Source organism: Bemisia tabaci, chromosome 3, assembly GCF_918797505.1.
Source record: "Bemisia tabaci chromosome 3, PGI_BMITA_v3".
NCBI classification, from domain to species: Eukaryota; Metazoa; Arthropoda; class Insecta; order Hemiptera; family Aleyrodidae; genus Bemisia; species Bemisia tabaci.
The window spans coordinates 56,033,260-56,054,777 of record NC_092795.1 but is presented as its reverse complement, the minus strand read 5'-3'; the positions used below and the strand labels follow the sequence as shown (position 1 = coordinate 56,054,777).

At 41.4% G+C, this 21,518-nt stretch overlaps 1 protein-coding gene across 1 annotated transcript; it reads right to left on the bottom strand.

Moving 5' to 3' along the window:
• Positions 1-3,210: 3,210 nt before the first annotated feature.
• Positions 3,211-9,110, bottom strand: LOC140224329 (uncharacterized). Its single transcript, XM_072298861.1, has 3 exons — positions 8,948-9,110; positions 8,324-8,518; positions 3,211-7,862 (listed from the first exon to the last, which is right to left on the bottom strand). The coding sequence occupies exons 1-3, from the start codon at positions 9,104-9,106 to the stop codon at positions 3,528-3,530; spliced, it is 4,689 nt and encodes a 1,562-aa protein (XP_072154962.1). The 5' UTR covers positions 9,107-9,110; the 3' UTR covers positions 3,211-3,527.
• Positions 9,111-21,518: the final 12,408 nt, after the last annotated feature.

Here is a 21,518-nt window from a genome sequence, read left to right as displayed (position 1 = left end):
ACCCGAACATGAGTGCCTACTTTGAGTTTCGGTTTGATTCTCGTGTTTAATCCTCGGTGACCTCTATTGAGGTTCCGCAACACGGTCAGCAAATTAGTTTCGTTCACTTCTGAAGGTTTCATCAAAATGCTCGAATGGACAGTATTATTGTACGAATGAACCAAATCCTGTAATACATCGACGTATCGATAAGTATTCTTGTACGAGAGATATCGATACATGCGCTCTTTTAGTGTTCTATTGAACCGCTCTACAATACTGGCTTTAACGTCAGGATTCCGTGTCGTAAAATAATTGACGTTGTGAGCCTTGAAGAATTGCAATACAGATTTCCCGACAAATTCTTTCCCCTTGTCTGTCATTAACGAATAGGGCTTACGCCCTTGTTCAAAAATATGCTTAAATGCCGAAATCACGGCATGATTATGCTTCGAAGGCAAAGGAATAGCCCACGCTCTCTTACTGGTGCAATCAATGACTGTGAGAATATAATTTACATTATCATTGTGCTCGCTCAGCCGCCTCATATCGCACAAGTCCGCCTGCCAGAGTTGGTCGATATTATCTAAAACATATCGATTGCGAGGGAATTTTTTTCTAGCAATTCTGTGTGTAGTGTACGTATCTTGGGCCAGAAGCCATTTTTTCGCTACGTTAGGATGAACGCGTGCCGCTTCAGCCAATTTGGCAATGCTGGAGAAGCCTGCAGGGTGGGATGGGTCATAGTATATTTTATCCATTACTTTTTTCCAAAAACAAACGGCTCCCAGGTGAATGATGATTTGGTCTCACCTTTCTCGAGACGCTTCACCGGTTTTCTCGTGGACGGCCAGGAGGCCCTACTTTTTGACTCACGAGGTGACAGAATCGGTCCGCCAGGAAGGGCGTCTAATCTACGAATGAGGTTCCATCTTTCATGATTACCTATAAGTTCCTGCGGGACGTGGAGTTTTATTAAAGCTTTGTAGAATTGCTCATGACCCACCGGTTTAGTACCTGATTTTCGCCTGCGAATCGCATCGTTTATCAGATCCGCTATATTTGCTCCTGCAATGGGGATCTTTTCGATGGAGACACGTCCATCTCGATCCCATTCAAACAGTCCGCTGTTGTCTAATCGTTTCAACAAAGCCGTCGCTTTTCCTCTATAAGTGTGTGGGATCGTATCCAAAATCGACTGAAAGTCGACACCGGGCCGAAGAACCCCTACATTGTTACGAGGCGGCCCTGGAGGGGCGGGGGGTAGTGGGTAGCCCTGTTCGTCGGGCTCATTGTGTACCACAGCCGGTGGAAGGTCAGGGTGCTCTGCAGGAGGTATGAGCTCAGATTTTACCGTAAAAGACAAGGGTTTACGGCGCTGTTCAGCATAACGCATGCTCCGTTGTAACATCTGCTCATAAATAGTCCATTTTTCATCATCAGACAAATTGCGAGAGTGAAGAATTTTGCTCAACTCGGAGTGTAAATCCCTCAATGGATCACGTGAAGAAGAGGGCTGATGTAGTCTCTCAACAGTCTCGGACGGAACCAAGATCATCTTTTTAGCATGCTCCATGTCTCTCACTAGACCACTAATTCAGAACCGAGCTCACAACGGCACTTAAAATAGGTCCCAGCAACAGCGGTATAAAATTACCCCCTTTCTGAATCAAGACTCTCTTTTTTACTTTCCAACTTCCGCGACGGTTTACCAGCGCACGTAACGACTTTTTATACCGGCCTAACTTCCGTCTCTGAGCTAAATTAATTGGAACATTCCCTTTTATGAGATTCAGAGCACACGAGCAGAGACATTTAATCAGATTTTTGTCTGCTGTCTTCAGAATAGCGAGTCTCTGCTCCGGTTTTACTTTGAGCAGCGCCCGGAGTAGGTGTTCGTGACTCTTTATTTCGCGAACCATCGTCATACTGAATTCATCACGACAGAACCTATTTATTTATTTACTTTTTTATTGGTAGAAAAAACAGCTCATTTACTGCGTGGAACGTAGACAACAGTCCCGCCCTCGTGTGGAAAAATTGAACTACGCACTCTTAACTTTTCAGCTGTGCGCTGTTTTAGGTCCAGAAGAAGGTATCCGTGCGGACGCTCAGTGGCATCCATGTAAGCCTCTATCAGAAACTTAGGATTATTTGGATACATTTGTTGAGCGAGGTGTCTAATTTGAGCTTTGTCTCTCGGATTTTTGAATAAAACTAAGTAATGAGTGTTTAAGCTCAAATCACGCTGATTTTTTCCCTTGTAAAATAAGTTTTGAGTAATGTAGAAAACACTTAAGTTTTTATGATGGCAGCCTTTTGTGAATAAATCGGAAATTGCGGAACTGTTGGAGCTCTCTGTCATAAGGTCATCTAAGATTATCAGTTTAGGACCACCAGGTTCAATATCTGGATCGGGTAAACCCCGAACAAACCTAACACCCGGAATGTTTAAATCTGGTTTCCACAAAGAGTAGTGCCAGATAATTTCTTCGAAAAAAGTATCACACATTTTGTCCAGATTTTTAATAAAATTCACCACAAAAACTGATTTTCCACACGAGGATGGTCCGGAGACCATCGAACTGAATGGTGCAACAAATCTGTAGGAGTCCATGTTGATGACTGTGTTAATTTTAAAAGAAATTGAATATTTAAAGATTTTTTTTGTTAATCTTATTTCTTATTTTTTCCCTCCCATGATATTCCACACGAATTTTAGTTTTGAATAAGACTTTTCAATGCTGGTAAATTTCCCCGCATTTTACACCTCGTTTTTTTTTAAGTATTGAGAAGTAAAGAAAAAATGTCACTAGATTTTCATTATTTTAACTCTGGAATTGGGCGTGACAATATTCAAAACGTGACAGCTCGAGATGTCTCGGGAAAAAAAGTAAAATATGAGAGGAAATTTGACAGCATAGAAAGATCGTGGGTATCAAAGTGTTGATGACACCAGTGTCGCTAAGTGTGCAAACTACTCTGCAGTTCTCAAACTTTTTATTTATTTATTTATTTATTAAATGAAAATATTTCTCTTCAAATTAAAAACTTATTGAATTTTTTTTCGTCGGGTAAAATACTTAAATTTTTCATTTCTGGAAATTGTTGAAAGTACTTTTATTCTCAAAGTAAAAAAAAAAAAATGTTTGAGTGAAACATTGGTAAGAAAATTAAAATGAAAAAAATTTCTCTTCAAATTAAAAACATTTATTAAATTTTTTTTTCCTCTGGTAAAATACTTACATTTTTTCTTATTTCAGTTTTCAAGGAGTCATGATATTTACACTAGCAAAAAACTTCAACATTTACACTGGGGGAGAAACAAATATAAACGAAGAAAAAAAAAAAAAAAGATTTCTTTTTTACAGTTTTCAGGATGTCACAATATTTATACAATTAAAAACTTCAAAATTTACAATGAGAGAAACGAACATGAAGCAAAATTTAATTCTAACAAAAAAAGATGGAAAACAAACAAAACATAACAAAAAAATAAAAATACATCAGAGTAATTTCAAAAATAAATGGACACTTAGTTGGTTGAATCATTCAATTTGTACATTGCCACGCATAGCATTGAAGCCAAAAGGCAGCGTATCAAAAGTTTCAGGGATACGCCGCCTTTTGGAGTAAACAAGCCTATATGTTTTACTCTCCGATCTAGTAACGATGCGATACTGATCGGAGATGCGCGCGATTTTCCTCGGGATCGGCACCCTGACGACCTCGTCAGGGTCTTCACCAAGAACGAGGCGGACAATTTCATTAAAATTGACATATTGGGATGCCGTGTGGTTCAGTGTAATGCCCCTGACTTTACAAATGTATTTTAAATTATTCTCATCACCTCTGACGCATATCTCGGCGGCGTAATTCTTCGGCCCGCCGGAAACAAAAGTTCTGATGAACGAACCTGGCCCATACGCTTCCAGTTCGTCCGTGAAGTCACCCAAGTACTGAGAAACTTTCACGTTGAGCTTTTGGCCCGGTTTTTCAATATGTACAATTGAATCAGTGTCGAAATAGACGGCTGATTTTCCCGCGGCCTCTAAAGTTTCATAAAGTTTCAAACGCGCAAAAGCCGTTACAAATGCTGCGATGACTTTATTCTGGCGTTTACCTGGCTGTACGGCCTCCTCCCGCGCCGCCGAGTTGATCATGAGGATATCGTCGGAGATTATGCTGAAACGCTTAATCTCCAACGACGGATTCGTGAACAACCCGACGATCTTTTCGGGGTCTGATTCGAATTCCGTCTTTGCGAAGTTCTCCGACATGGCGAAGCGACCCCAGTGGGAATTTAAAAGTAATTTTGCGCATGATCGCCACCCCGGATTCTTCACAATTTTTTCGCGCTCGAGTGCGATCCCTTCGTGCAACAGATATTCATCGATATAGGCCTGTTTCTCATCGTCCGCCTCACACCCGGACGGAAAACCGCTTGCCTCTTGTTTAATTTTCAGGAATCGGTTCACGTATTGCACGAAGAGACCGCCCTGCGAAACGCCATCATAGACGGTGAGTTCGTAGTCCCAGACCTCGAAAACGCGGAGAATTTCATACCCCTTCTCCACGGCTTTTTTGAGTTCGAAGCTGACCCATGCCCCCGTTAAGCAGCGCTCCTCGATTGTGTGAGGACAATCGTCTTGATATTTTTCCTCCATACAAGCGCGGCATAACGGGAACATGAGTTTCCCGTCGAACTTCACGGGTAAAACCGGGAAGTAGAGGTTGAAAGGTGGCAAAACTTTACACATAATGAGGCCATTATATTCTTCTATGTTGGTGTTGCATTGGTCTCCGATCAGAATTCTCTTAGGATGACCGACCGGAAATGGACGATATTTGCAAACGTACGGGTAGAGCGATGTAATGTCATAATACATTATTTTCTCTCCAGCGGCGACATCAGCCCTGTAATAGGCTTTAGCGCAATCAGTCCTGCCCCCGTAAAAGGCCATATGTGCCTCCATGGGCTCTATCACATAATTCGCGTTGTTCCGTTTGCAAAAATCGCGTATTTCCGGTCGAAGCGCCTTCAAAGAATTGAACTCGCATTCCCATTTCACAACTAACCGATACTTTGGTTCACCCGTGTGGTTTAGGACTTTCTTTATTGCACCTAATTTACTCAGCGTTCTTTCGAATCTGAGATGCATCGTCTCGTCGGGTGCACCGGCGAGGGGCTCGTCTCGGCCCTCGGGGAAGCATTGAGGGCATCCGTGGTAATAGCATCCATTCATCTCAAAAATGATGTTTTCTTCGGCGCAAAATCCATCGACTTTTACGCTGAGACCCGGAGGAACAACCTCTCGAGCGTTGCCGGCGTGAATAATTTCGATGTTACGCTCGTGAGCCTCCCAGTCCAACCATGAAAGAGCGAGAGCGCTTTGGCGATCCGCCATTCTGTAACCCCCTCTAGGTAACACTGCTATCGTGCGTTCTCTCAAGAAAAGCTTTTGATATGCTGTCATGCACGCAGAGGCAATGGTGACACATTCTCTGAAAGCGTCCACCGTTGTCAATTCCAGGAAAATTTTTCTGAATTTTAGACACGCCTTTGTCAAAATTTCTACATCTAATTTACAATAATAAGTAATTTCATAATTAAAATCAAAGACATAATTTTCAGCGACACGGGCGTTGTACCAGCGGATGAAGTCTTCGCGAGCCGAGGGCATCATGTCGTCAGGGCAATAAAATTCAATAGGAGGCATTACACCTACGTAATTTTCGTATTCAGCTCTGTTCATTAGATGCGGGAAGTACCCTTTTCCTATATCACCACCGAGGTTCATGACTGACGGGAGTTTTGCCAGAGGAGAACACAAAAAATTTATACTGTCTAAAAATTTAATATGGCGAAATTTGATCTGGGTCAGTTTAGAGCCTGTCATGATTACGGACGTATCGTGCCATTTTCTGACTTTGAGCATATACTCTAGCATGAATACATTATCGTAACCTTTTCCATAGTGACTCAATGCTACAATTTCCGAAAATTGTTTCTTAGGGTTTAACAAAATCTGGAAAAAATCGGCAATGCACTCATCGCCTCTAAAAATGTGTAGTCTACGACCGCACACTAAACAATCATTTTCCGCATTTAAATCATCTAGGCAGCGGTAGCAGTGTTGTCGTGCGACACACAGATTAGGGCGATGAATGAATTCCCCCGGTGTTTCGCTGGGAGTGCTCTGCGTGCATTCTAAGTCAAAAAACACGAACATGAAACCTTTTTTGGAGGGGTTTTTATCAGGCGAGATTTTTTGTATGTAACATAAATGATCGCGCCGCACAAACTTTTTGCAGATGGAGCAGTATTTCTCGTCGCAGAAATGGGGCACCTTTTTTCTATCAATCACCCTGTACACTTTCAGGCAATCTTTACACTTTTTAACAGCTTGACACACTGTAAAGTTGCCTGCATAGGGTTCAAGGTGATTGTCGAAACAAAGCATTCCATAAAAATTTCTATTGCACCCATCACACGTGACAATCGGGAGAGCCGTGTCGCATTTGGTGACTGCATTACAGGCTTGGCACGACAGGGAACATCTGTGAGCACGCTCATGTTTGTACGGAACATTACAATCTCTGCAGAAAAAAATCCCTCCAAAAGCGGCGGGTAAGTCAGCTATGGCGGCATAATGGTCATCTTCAAATATTAAATCAATATTACGGCGTGGATGTTCCTCGGTGGAGATAGGGCCTTTGAAGAGAAGTTTTCGACCGGTGCGGCCATTCCAGATGGTGATTGTATAATCCACAAGGCGATTCTGGAATGTGCGCACGTGATCCAAATCTCCCCCAAACATTAAATTTACTCCTGCATCAGTGCAAAGTCGTTCTGCCGCTTCCGTTTGATGTCTACGATTTTGCGATTTGACTATTCTGTTGTACATTAGGAGGCTCTCCTCGCTATCATTTTTGTGAATGTGTGCCAACGATATGACTATAGCTCTCGCTAGACAAAGGAAGTCTCTATCCTTTATCGACAAAATAGAGCGCTTGCGTAAACAGTAGACATCAAACGGGAGCGTCAAATTAACATACACTGGAAGTCTTCCAAACCCCGCCGGTAACCTTATAACGCTAAATTTCACTATTACGGTACCAGCGACTAGGAATTCTTCGTTCGAATTCAAAATTTTTTCTATGACGCTGAGGATCGTCTCGGCGGAGAGCTGGTCGTTGCGCCGGGGAGAAACAAATAAAGGCTTCGCAGGGTTTGCAGGACTCGTAATTTCTAATTGCACTCTGTCTCCGGGGCGAACATGTATCTTCGAGTAAAGATACTCTAAAATCTGAGTAAAAACCTGAAATACCCAATTAACCTGCTCGCTAAGTGCGGATGGTGCTTTCTTTAAATGTAAAAATAGATTTTTTTGGGCAGCTGGAACGTTTTGATATTCTAACAACTCCTCACGAATTACGTCAAATTGCAGATTTGAATTAGAGGCCATGCTAGGGAAATTACCTCCTATCTGATTCGGACCTGAGTCATCCGGAGTGAGAGAGATGGCCAGGGCTGGCGGCACTGGATGGGAAGAATGAGCCGTCCCGCTACAAGAGGGTCGGCACTGGTCAACGAAAGGTGCAGGAGGAGGGGGCGGTGTTGAGGCGCGAGGCATCGAGAGCTCGTGGTATGTCGGCGTCGGAGCGGGTGGCGGCGAGCGGGTCGCGGGGTCCACCCCTGAGATGTGAGGTGCAGCGGCGCCCCATTCAATCCATTGTTGCGGTGGTGGTGGAGCCTGGAGTAGCGATTCGAAGGTTGAAGTGTCAACAGCATTGTCAGTATAACAGAATAGCCATCCAAAAGGGTCTTCCGCATCGATATTGTCGTCGGACCACAATTGGTCGCGTGCGCAGTCAAAATTCTGTAAAGCAAACATCAACTATTAGGAAAAAAGGTAGACGTGGGAATCGGCTCAATAGAGCAACAATAGAGAGTTCTTTTATGTTTATCAGATTTTAAATAAAAGGCGACCTTTTTGGTGGTCAGGGCTCGCGCCGACGCGTGGAACACGGAGTGGATAAAAAATGTGTCTCTAAAGATCAATTTCTCGTTTGTTAATTTGTTCGTTTGTTTGTTTGTTTGTTTGTTTATTTATTGCACACGTCGTAATTAATTGCCGTCAAATTTTAATGAGTCAATTCGTCCGCTTAAAACAAAAAGAACCTATCTGCCTATAGAAATAAGTGCAGATAGGTTCTTTTTGTTTTAAGTCGATGAATGATTTTTCACCAAAATAAGAAATTAAGGCTTGAACATTGTATCCAGTTCTAAAAAAAGTATGTTTTTTGTTTAAAAAATGAACGCATAATCAATCAAACTTACAAAGCTATCATTCGTCTCGTATAGCAAGCCAGAAAGGAAATCATCGGTGTTGTGAAAAATGGAGGAAAATGAGTCTTCAGCATCGTAATAAGGCAGAGGCGCTGGTGACTGAACCGGTGGTGAGTGAGGTGGTGGTGGTAGGCCAGGCACTGGTGGTTGAGACGCTGGTGGCCATTGCAACGATGGTGGGCTTCTCTGTTTCGGGGAAAAAATATAATTTAAATATCGATGAATGAAATATTTCGGCGTGGAATTTTATAGTGATAAAAGTTTTTTCTCTACATTTTTTTATTTTATCAATCATTTAAAAAGGAAAAAATAGATTTTGAATATTCCATGTTTCGTTTTTACGACAAAATTTTTCTGCTGCTGCTGCTGAGAGAAAAAAGTTCAGTTTCAGTTATTAAACTTTGTTTAATATTACAACAAATTACTTTTCCATTTCTGTTGAACAATTCTTTCTGACAAGAAAACCGAGTTCCGAAGGAACCAAAGTTCGGCCCTCCGTGACGGACAAAATTCGATGAACCCTCCCAGAAATTGATTTTTGATGCCTGAAAACTGATATTTTTGCCATGCGAAATTATCTCATGAAACATAGATCTATTGATCGATTATACTTACGAGACAAGAAAAATGTCCGGGATAATATTCATCTCCCAGCTCCTCCATCCACCGCTCGTAGTTGTTAAGGATTTCCTCTTGAAGCGAGTCTTCGACGCCGGCCATCACGCAATCCTCCGCGTTGTCCCTTGCAATTCCATCATCTCCGTTTCCGCTCATCCTTACAAGCTTTCAAATAGGAGGGACCAGGGGGAAGAGGAACCACTGTCAAGGGGAAAGAAACAATTTGTACTTCAAAAATTAAGAAAAGAGAATTTTGCCCACACCCACCCTTAAAACGTAAAAAATATAAAATACATGTATATTACAAAAAGTCGAACAGCCACGAATAAAAAAGAGATGTACCTAATTTCTTAGTTTTTCCTCCTCTTTTTAAAAATTAGAATAATCGGATATGATAGTTTCAAACTCTTCCCGTTTTACGGAGGGACTTAGTTCCAGTGTTCTCTGTATATTCATATAAATTGCACTTATCAGTCTATCACATTTCCAGTCACGGGAAGTCTCTATTTTATACGCTAGGGCAAGAAATCTTACGGCCTCTTCCCTGCTTACAAAACGCCGTAAAGTTATTAGGAATCTCGCCAATACTCGAGCCATCACAAACTTTTGAATAAACCCTTGTCGTTCATCTTCCCTATTCGCTGCCATTTCCTCATAGAACCGCCGAGGAAAATATAAATTAACGAGACGCCTTATGAATTGGAGCCGATTGGGCATTTCTAAGGAGAGGCACAATAGACACTCATCTATAGATAAGGAGCGGATCGATGAAATTGCTAGGGACATTGTTTTTTCTGTGAACAAGAGGGGGAAAAAAAAGAAAATCAGATACATCACTTTTTTATGCGGCTGCGAATTTTTAAAACAAATTTTTTCCTTATTTATAATATAATCACTCGTTAAAATTTCCTTTTTTTTTTTTTTTAAAAAAAATTATTAATTTCCATATTTTTCCCTCGGTGCGCCGATCTTCACCAAATAGCGCTCGCAACGGCGGCGTCACCCTCCTCGCAAGACAGAAGTCGCACGGGACACTCCAGATTACAAACACGGGTTGGGAGCATGCCGGTTCTCCTATCCCTGCAATCGGAGGGCCAGCCGCCGGACGTACACACCACTCGGTGTATGTACCCGTCGCACTCTTCGACATGCCACTTATCGCGGTGTCTCTGATATGTCGGACACATTGACGTGCACGGCATTCTGTCCTGACAACGTTGATACATGCGGGGTGAAAAATTGAAGTAAAAATGTTCATCCCCATCACAGTATTCCTCTAGACTGTGACTTGGCCCCGCGACAGGTTCTACCTCAGCCCTTTCCTCCTCCTCGTCCTCAATCCTAGGGCTCTCGCCAGCAGGGGGAATACGCTCGGGCTCTACTCGGTCATCCTCCTCCTCTATTATTTGGACCGACTCCTCCGACGTCATAGAAAAAACTCCCGAGGTTGAAGCTGACTCAAAAAATAACACCCTCCCTACTGGCACAGGCGCGCGGGCTGCTGGAGGACCTCTCCGCAGAACCAAATCCTCGTCAGACGAGAGGCTCCATCTCCGTGGAGCATTTGGCTCGGGGGTTTGGATGGGGCTCCCTTCAGGAGTCAAGATCGGGACAAGTCCTACAGAGGGGACGGGAGAGATGGAATTTGCTTGAGAGCTCATTTTGAAACTGCAAACAAAGGGAAAAAACTTATTTTAGTGTGAAAGATTCTTTTCTTTCTTTCTTTTTTTTTGGAATGGTGGATCACTTCAATGCCGTCTCTTTTTTTTCTCTCTCTCTCTCTTTAACATCTCTCAGTAATTAATGATAGGTGAGGATGGTGTTACTTAACTGACAACTGAAATCAAGGTTTCGCCCAGAAAAATAAAAAATATATATATATAAAGTAGGTTTTAGTACTCACCGATAAATGGATAGTGTTTTTCGAAGAAACAGCAGGGTTGAACACACGTACGAAAGTTCTATCAAGCGAAACGCACGGTTAGCTAGAAAAGCTTATCAAACAAACTGAGAGAGAGACAGGGTGTTCCGAAAACAGTTAAACACGGATAAAAGTTTTGCAGGAAAAGTTCAGAACATAAAAGTACAACGAAAAAAGTTCTCAAAAATCAAATGAAACGCGCCGTCAGAAAAAGAGTTTTTCACAAAAAAAATCGTCACAGAGACACGGTGATTCGAAAAATCAAAAAGTTCTATCAAGCGAAACGCACGGTTAGCTAGAAAAGCTTATCAAACAAACTGACAGGGTGGTCCGAAAACAGCTAAACACGGATAAAAGTTTTGCAGGAAAAGTTCAGAACATAAAAGTAAAACGAAACAAGTTCTCAAAAAATCGAGTGACACGCACGGTCAGCAAAAAGAGCTTATCACACAAAATGGTCACAGAGACACGGTGATTCGAAAATCGTTGCGCACGGAAAAATATTTCACAGGTTAAAATGAAATCAGTAAAGTAAAACAAGTTGTCACAAAAATCAAACGAAACACGCGTCCGCACGATCTGCAAAACAGAAGCTTATCACTCGACACAGCGACAGGGTCGTTCGAAAAAGACTGGTTCGCACCCCCCCTCAAACTCGAGTTTTTATAAGGATTTTGTAAAATCTGTCCTTTTTTCTCTTATGCATCCCTTTTTCCCGTCTTCCTTCCTCTTTCTTACCTTATGCAACATTCTGCATCGCCACTGCATTTCTTAACTCATAAAACTCACCCTCCTGTCAAAGTAGCGGGCCTACCCCCCATCCCCCCGCAACATGCCGGTCAATATCATATGTTATCACCGTAATGTTCACCGCAGAGACATGTCTTAGACGAACACAGTCTTGTCTTTACAAATCTTACATTTCCTACCTTTTCTAAAAAAAGCGCATCTGCTCTAACCCATTAGACCATCTATCGGACAAAGCAGCTGAGCCAGCGCCGGACGACCGCATCTTTGTCAATCAAACTTATTGCGGCCATAAATGTCACAGTTCGGCAGTCGTTCGATCGCTTCCAAAATTCTTCCGCCAGTTCACGCTTCATTCGCCAACTCTCCGCCGATCAGTCTTTTGACCATGTTTCAATTTCTTTTATTTTAAACTTCCTCTCAGTTCAAATTTTATTCACCATCTGCTCATATTCTCTATGTCTCTAAAGCTGGCTTTTTTCTTACAAACTAATAATTTTATACACATCATTTTCTTTATCCTTCAAACATCTGCCTCCCACACGACAGTCTCACGTGTAGGACAAAAACTCATCGCAAACATCAAATCCCGCGGACCACACAGATTCCGCGACAGCTGACCACAACTTTCAACCCCATTGTTCTCACCCTCCCTATTCTCACCCCTTGCAAAAGCAATAAAACCCCCACCCCTCAAAAAGCAATAAAAACTCAAGTGTCCCCTTGGCTACTTACGTCACTTCAACTGAAAAACATCTTTTTCGTAAGTACCTATATGTTTTCTTAAGCTCAAATCAATTTGCCGAACCATGCATAGTAAGAAATTATTGGGAAATTTTTTTTATCGACAAACTTGACAACACGGGCAATTCACGAAAGAAGGTGGACAGGTCGTGGCGAAAACGCTCACACGGATCGAACTTCATCCGTCAATTATTGGTAGGGCTCAGGAAGTGCTTCTCTGGGGATTCGTCTAGGAGGGGGCGGGGGGGCGGAGAGGGCTATGAAGGACATAAGTGACGTACCAATGGTGAAATTGTGAAAGATTGAAAAGAAGACAGGGTGACCTTTAAAGGAGACTGCGTATTTTTTCATTTTTTTTTGTGGTAAGATCTTCGATCTTCACTGCGCGGTGGGAAGCTTATTATTATGATACCGAACTTTGAACTTTTATTAATAAGATAGATCATATCAATTTCTCAAATTTATCTCTTTTATTTGTTAATAATTTTTTTTGATTTTTTTTTAAAATTATTAATAATTATTAATTAATTTGAAATTATTAGGTTCTTGCAATTTCTCCTAGAGTATGGATCAACTTTCCGTAGCTGGAACGTAAATATCCTCAGAATGTGGCTGGCGAGTGCTTGTTCCAGTTAAAAATGCCCTTTTCCAACATTAGACAAATATTTGAACAAATGCCGTGAAAAGGGCATTCTTATCTCGACCGATGTTTACCAATGCGGCCCCTGTATACTAGCATACGATTTAGGTCCGGCTCATCAGTTTGTTTTGCGAACAGCAATATTGAGGTCATAAGAGGACAAGCTGAAGATGCAGGCACATACTATGGTGGGAGAAGATCTTAAATTATGGTATACGTTTCGCCTTTAATATGCACGATAGGCAGGGGCTGATGGATATTGAGAAGATTTTGCCTTTGAATGACTTGGACTATCCCCGCGATGCCCTACTCACGTTATTCGAAATTCTCATCAAATTACGTGTAGCAGCAAGGAATATATACGGACCAGTCTCCCTCAAGTTTCATTCCTTACGGAGTTTATTTGCCAGTAATTATTTATTTCTACCTTCACCTCTGAGGTAAAATGTTGATTCTGTTTGCAAACTGAGATAAATCTCAGAAATCTTTTATTCTCGTTTATATATAGCATATAATATAGTCCATATCGTTGCCCCTTTGATACAAGGGGCTGTCTCTATTCCTACGTAAGCCCTTGAAAGCATGGAGGTATACGAAGCCCAGGGCTCATTTGCAAATTGAGCTAAGCCTGTGTCACACTATCAAAATACTCCATCAAAATGTCAAGGTCAAGTGCGGTCCGAGTCATCGAATAAGCCAATTACAACACCTCACCTTGATATTTTGATGAAGTATTTTGATAGTGTGACACAGGCGTTACGCCCTTACCCCAAAGAAACGACGATTATGTTGTTTCTAACATGAGCCGGAACGGGCCACTAGACAAGGTCTGAAATAGGAGAAAACGTTACATGTTTTCTCTTCTAAATCTTACATCTGAAGCAATTCGCACAACGGGAGGTTTTGTATCAACCCCTGAACAAGATATTAATAAGTCTGTCAAACATAGATCACATGGAAGTTGGATTATGCAAATGACGCCATTCGTGCTTTTGCCATTCAAGCAATGTTAAAAGAAAACACTTACAACTTGTTGAGCTAATTTCCAGATCTCCCGTTGTGTGATACGTTTGCCTTGTGGAATTTCAAAGAGAAAACACGTAGCGTTATGTATTGATTCATGCCTTGTCTGAAGACCCATTAGTGGCTGAGTTATTTGTAAAATTTAGTCCAATCGACATAATATGATGTCCATCCCTTCGTTTAACATATGAGCTTGAACCCGGGAGAAATGCATTACATATCCTCGTATCAGTGGCGTGGCGTGCTTTGCGATCTATCGATATTTCCCCATTTGAAGCTGTGGTAAACAATCGATCATTAAGGTGTTCGCTGCGAACACCCTGTTTATCGATACTTTTCCTTACGTTTAAAAGGCCGATCAATCGATGTATCGAAAAGCACGCCACGCCACTGCCTCGTGTCCAAATCGATAAAGGTACGTTCTAATATCAATGAGCACTGACCTATCCACTCCCTCGTCGTCGTTAAGATACGCGTAACGCAACCCGTCAATAAATCAACCGTCCGTTGCCCTCCTAGCATGACGAATCGACACTTCGAGATGAGCCTCAGTGTCCACATGACCCGATACTTATCCGGGATCATCTTAAATGCCAATGGACCACTAGACAAGGTACGAATTTAAGCATTCTAATACATGTTACCTAACCAAAATTTCACGTGGAACACGATTCGCGCAACGAAAATTACTAAAATCAACTCCTAAGGAAGATTTCAACGTTTTTATTTCACATTGGTTACGACGAATTTAAAAAGGCCCGCTCACAAGAAACTCAAAGCTCTACGCGAGTCAAATCGCGCGCCACAACGGTTTCAGCGAGCCTCTCAATCGAGCAAACGTTCATTTCCCACCTTGTGTCGTTCAAACTATAAGCAATTTGGTATAGCTGAGCCAAAGCGTCAAGATTGAGGTTGCCAGATTTTTTTATCGCAGAGACGTTCATGATAACGTTTCGCGCGCGATGTGAATCACGTAGAGCATTGAGTTTTCATGAGCGGGTGGTTTGAATTCACGCATCAAGAATCATTTAATTTCTTCATAAGGAGTTGATTTCGGTAATTTTTGTTGCGCGCATCGTATTCTACGTGAAATTTCGGTTTAGAAACCTGTATCGGAATGCTGAAATTCGTACCTTGTCTAGTGGTCCATTACGCCCTTATGTCAGCTAAGCCCAACATTAGCCCGATAAGCTGCAAAAGCGAAGATCGTTGATACGTTACGTTAAGATAGCGAAGAGTCTCCACCTAAGTGCCGGCGGCGCACAAGCTATGCAGTCACTTGAATCGTAATCGACGACTGTGCTCCCACTCAAAGCGGGCGGGCAGTGGGCACGGGGGTCATGCAATAAGGTCGTAAGGCACTTGGACGCCTTTGAAGTGGGCAACATGCGCCACTCATTCCCGGAACCGCCTTTGAGACCGGCGGCAGACGTAGTGGTCAAACAATTAGGTATGATTGCATAATTTAATTATGGTAAGCTATGAGGATGTGACAGCGTTGCCGTATCTCTGTGAAATCCTCGTTTACGGAGAGAGTGATGGACTGATAGAGAGGGTATGATTTGAGGCACCGCAAGACGTGTTTCCTCATCGGAATTCTATGTCGAGCACGTAGCACAATGCCCAAAATCAACTCATGAGTAGATTTACTTATACCAAAGGGAACTATGTGCATAGGCTTTACGTGCTTCTGCATAGTTCCTTTTGATATCATTCATTCGCACATAATTCCTTTTAGCACGTATTCATCCGAGATCCTCGCGTTTATACTCAATACTCGATTCGGTCTCGTTTGGTGTAAGGACAAAATCTACGCAGCTCAAACTGAGCATAGAGCACAGATGAACCGTGTTAGGCAGAAAGGAGGCAAGCCATATCAGGTATTGCCAAATTGGACAATTTAATGGTTTACATGAAAACGGTTGTCCAAATTTTGCTGGAAATTTCAGTGAATTTTCTGCATAGTAAGACGCGAATTCCTTCAAATTTTCAGAGGGATCCGCATAAACTCTCTTTGGTTAAATATTGAATTGCCCTGTTGAAATTGGCAAAAGCTGACCTGGCTTGGTTCCTTTCCGCTATACGCGGCCCAAATAAAGATAGATCACTAGTTTCTTTGAACTAAAAATTTGAGATTCCCGCAAAAAAATACCCGCTAACTTCGAGATGAACAAAAATCGATCGAGCAGAAGCCGAGATAGCATTTTAGGCCGCTATCTTATATTTTGAAATTTTGAAAATTTAATTAAAAATTCAAGTTTCCCGGAAACAATTAACCCCCACCCCCTCCATCTTATACAACAGTCTCGATCAAAAATTATGAAAATTTCAGGAACAGATTTTCCATCAGATGAGCTTATTCCTTTGGTCACATTAATAATGATAATTATTTCTTTTTAAAACCAGTTGAAACTTACATTTTTTCCACGGGCAATAATGGGCACAAAATATGCGAGACAACTGAAAGTACAGCAGGTAACAGACTCGAGTTAGGTTTGAACCCAAGAATACAACTATATCAACTTTGATGTGTTGCACAGTATCACACGCAATTGAAGGCGTTTTATACTGGTCCGACCATGTCCTACGAACTGATGGTAGAGTTAAACAGGAGGAAATGGAAAATGATGAATACTTTTGATATATAAATGTTAAGAGGAGCCGAAAATTACATTTCGGGTTAAACTAAAGTAATATTCTACTTTTTCAAACAAATATGGAAAAATGTGCATTAAAAATATGCGAGACAACTTAAAGTACAGCAGGTAACAGACTCGAGTTAGGTTTGAACCTAAGAATACAACTATATCAACTTTGGTGTGTTGCACAATATCACACGCAATTGAAGGCGTTTTATACTGGTCCGACCATGTCCTACGAACTGATGGTAGAGTTAAACAGGACAGGTACTTTACCGTACCGAGTATACCGTATACTTTACCGAACAGGTATTTTACGCCACATCCTCTGTAATTCAAATGAATTAAGTTCCCTGTACCTTGCTTAATATAAACTTAAAAGAAGTTTTTATAATACATATCTTTCGAAAAACTCATTAGCTTTGGCTTTTGACTTTTTTACAACCACGGGGTGGATAATATTCGTGCAGTTTTCTTTGATTGAATTGTCATGGATTAAGAATATGTTATTCATAAATACATAATGAGATTAAATACATTATTTTTGGTCTACAATACACCGTGTAAAGTATCTAAAATCTGAATTATGTGAGATTAGAAGCACCTACGTTCTAAGTTTATATTCAGCTACGGCAATTAAGCCAACGCTGATTCTTTCCTCTTCTTGGCCCAGGGAGAAGGATTTTGCGTAGAGTTAACTACTGAAACGTATGTGCTTTTGAGTAGGAGCATAAGTTTCAGATTGTTTCTTTGAAAACCCGCCGTAATTAATCAAGAAATTCATTTCTTCATGCCACTTAAAACTCGACTGAACGGTAGTTTTACGAATCTGAAATACCGAGAAAAGCCCCTGGCTGAGCGAAAGTGCACTTCTCACCCGAATACGTTACCGCTTAAAGTCAAAGTCAAACACGAGACTCGCGGAGCCAAGTTCATAAATCAGCGCTAAGATCCGGAGCAACAGAAACTTTTAACTTTTCATAACTCCAGAAGCAGCGTTAATGAAATATTTAGCGGTCGGAGCAGCATTGCCGAACAAAAGTTGCAGTTCAAATATGTTCCTCGAGCTTCTAATCGTTTGCATTGTTTCCCTTCTCGCACGCAGCATGTTTTCATTAATTCATCATTTTTTTCCATCAAAAGTAAATTTTCTCTAAGATATGAAATTAAGATAATGCCTCTTCAAATGTAGAAAAATGATCTTTCAAAATGTGTCTACCATTTTTGCAATCCGGGGAAGAGGAGAAAAAAATTTCATTTTTAAAGTTCCTAAATATTTAGACAAGAAAAATGCTGCAAACTTAGTATTTTAAAATTCCATTTTACTTACAGCTAAAAAGTTATGGTGGACTCGTGGACTTCTTAAAAGTCAAAAGTCTTTTCAAATTCTTATGCAATTTAATAATTTAAATTGGAAACATGTACAATAATCCCTCAATGAAGACTTTGCAGACCTCCATGCTGCGACTTTGACTCGAGTTACCTATTTGGCAATACTTTGGAAGATGTAAAGCCAAACAAGCAGGAAGCTCCAACGCATTGGCGTCGGAGAGCGGCTCTGGGGGCAGTAGTTGTAGTCAAGAATGAGGGCCTAGACACATTTTGTCATTGATGTACAATCCGACAACTGTCGATTCATGTTTTGTAACTTTTGTAGCCGAGTGCCATAGGTTAAGGGCCCGTTCGCAAAAATTAATCGGAACTGTATGAATGAATTGCTCCTTTTAAAAATCAAAACAATATCGAATTGCGATATATTACACAGTTAAGATAGGGCTATGTCCTGTCGTAAGCGGCGACATACAGTCGATATCATTTCAATAATCGCCCCAATGGCCACGATAGTTGTTAGACGTTTACGGTTTCCCTGGTAACCTTTGTTTGCTATCAGCTGATATCAAGTAATATGACTAGGAAGCTCCAACCCAGTGGTTAAAGCTTCCTTAACCGCGAAAACTTTAAAATTCAAATTTTCAAATTTTGAACGTAAAGTACATTTTTTCCATCACGAGATAAAAGCACAAACAAGTTTTGAATTGTTGACTGTATCACCATGATTCCAAAAATACAATACACAACATAGCATTGACTAACAATAAAACAGTATGCAATAAAATAAAGTCATGACAAGGAACATAGCCGAAAATGGCGCCGATTCCCATCAACCAACGCGCGGTCTCTACAATGTAACATGCTGCATTGATACTCCCAGCTGGGACCGTCCGGAATAGCAGCTCTAGTGCAAGCACCAGAGCCGCTAAAAAGTATTACCCTCATTGCACCGTCTAAGATAAAAACCCAACTTTTCAAAGGGCGATATCTCGGTTAATATTGAACGTAGAAAGTTGCGGTCTGGATGGATCTCATTATTTTTAGCGTATCTACAAGAATCAATCATCAGAACACGATTTTGTTACCAGCGCAACTGACCCATTAGACAACATTTTGCTATCAGAAAATATTATTTCCGGCTCATTTCAGACACAACATATGCACTTTTTATTTCCCTCTGGAGATAGGTACTCTTTCAAATGAGCTAAAAATAGTGGCTCCTAGCTGCAAAATGTAGTCCAATAGAAGATACGCTCTCCTCACCTTATGGATATTCTCTAATCGACAAGTAAATCCGTGCCCTTGAAAGAGGTGAATTAGCCAAGAATATAGCAGGGGTGCAGAAAATGTCCTATATGGCGATCCTGTAGGACCGCGCGGCATACGTGAGCCAAATCTTCGGTTGGGTGGCAATTTCAAAAAGTAATTTCTCTTTTTCCCCTTATGTTTCAAAAAAGAGGGACGAATCGCACTATTACTGAGAAATGTAGCAATTTTCTAGGAAATCACCAATTTGAGGCAAACTCTCTCATTTTGGAATTTTTTGCATTCCTGGAATAAAGAAAAAGTAAAAGAACGAATGCTGGATGCGATTGTACCTGTCTCGTGCGGAGAGGCGCTTGGGTGCTGGTTTTGTACCTAGAAAGTGGCGCATTGTTCAATTTTTCCGTTATCTATCGGCCTCCCTTTCCTCCACCCTAGAGTCCCCTCATACAGAGAGTAAAGACAATGCAAATCCATTTCCGATTGGTTCCCGTATTGTAGGCCTTTACAGTGCCACGAACGGGAATAAAGATTACACTTTCACCAATTACAAAATTTATAAATTGGAATGGACCGGGGAACTGGAGGTACGGCAAGGAACAAATGGAATGAGAGAGGAAACGGAGACAAGAATTCGGGAATGGGTTGATGGAAGATTTCAAAAAACGTCCGATTTGTGTAACCTTTATTTCCGTTTGTGACATCTATTAGCCGCGTTGTCTCAACTCTCTCTATAAAGGGACTCTACTCCACCCTCCTGGAAGGGAAGTGTGGGGAGAAGGGGATCCCTTTCGCTTCACATAGATCCCGCCGATGTGGATGTGAGTATAGGGGCCCTCTCTGCTAAGGGCGTCGATCACACCTGAGGAGATAGCGTCTTTAGGTAGGAAGACTCGACGGCAGAGCTTTATAGGCTATCATCCTCGCTCGAAGGGCCCGACTCCTTGAGCTTGTACTCAAAGTTTGTACCAAAGTTTATACACGACGCTCCGCGCGGAACACGGTAGGAGGGGGTTGGAGCGGCGGCGGTGGGGGGTGGATCGCGCCCACAAACAGCTCCCGGCACCCAGTGCACAAAACATATTTTTTACGGTCGCATCGAGGAGTTGAACGAAAATCAGTATCAAAGGTTTTTTTTAATTTAATCGGTCAGGTGTGCTGGTCACCGAATCGTGTTTTGGTGCTTGATTCTTACAGATGAGCTAAAACTAATAAGATCTGTCTAAACCGCAACTTTCTACGTTCAATAATAACCGATTTACCGCCCTTTATAAAGTCGGGGTTTTGACGTCATCCACCGCGGTAGTGACACCCTTGATTTCTTCAACGTTGCTTTCATCCGAGTTCCATGTTAAATAATCAGTGCACATGTGCGTCACACCGACTGATGAAAGCAAGGTGGAAGAAACCAAGGGCGTGTCACTACCGCGGTGGATGACGTTAAAAACCCGACTTTTCAAAGGGTGAAATCTCACTTAATGTTGGACTGAGTTTATCAGAAAGGCACCAACCCACATTTTCGGAAAAATTGAGTCAATAATGTTTTTGAGCTCCACTATCCGTATATTTTTTCCTGCCAAAAAATGAAAGGCGAAAATCAGAAATTAGTTTGTGAAAAGAGGGGTTAAAGTTTATTTTCTACATTGAGCTTTATGCACGAATAAAACTTCAAAGCTCTTTTCTTCAGTTTTAACTTAATCGAGGTTGGTTCCTTCCTGATGAACTCGGTCCAAATTGTATACTATTTCTCTGAGAATTGACACATACAGTAAGCTGCGAGTGAAACGTTGAAATAGCTCTTTCCAGAATGATTGATAGGTAATCTGCTGAAGGATTCGAGAAAATGCTTGATTCGGCTCTCGGCAAGCAAAGAATTGGACGTATTTCTGTCAAACGGAACTATGTGCATTAAGACATGAGCCCTGATACCCATAAGAATATATTTGTCGCAGGCAAATGGTGAATTCAGGCATTTCGTCAAATGCCTAGGCAGATGGTCAAATATTGACGGTTTACAAAATTTTGTGAATTCATGGCGAAGAGCTCACGATTTTTCACTATTTTTGGATAAATAACTCATCAAACCTTCGAACTCTTTTTATCTCTTCCTCTTCAATTGCTTCTCATATCATTAAATGTTGAAATTCCAAAAATTCTGTATTTTACAACCTGCTGAAAATCCAAGATCAGTGTCTCTTCAGGAGCTAAAAATTGTTTAAAATACTATTGTGTGTGCAAATTTTTACCGAGGATTTTTTC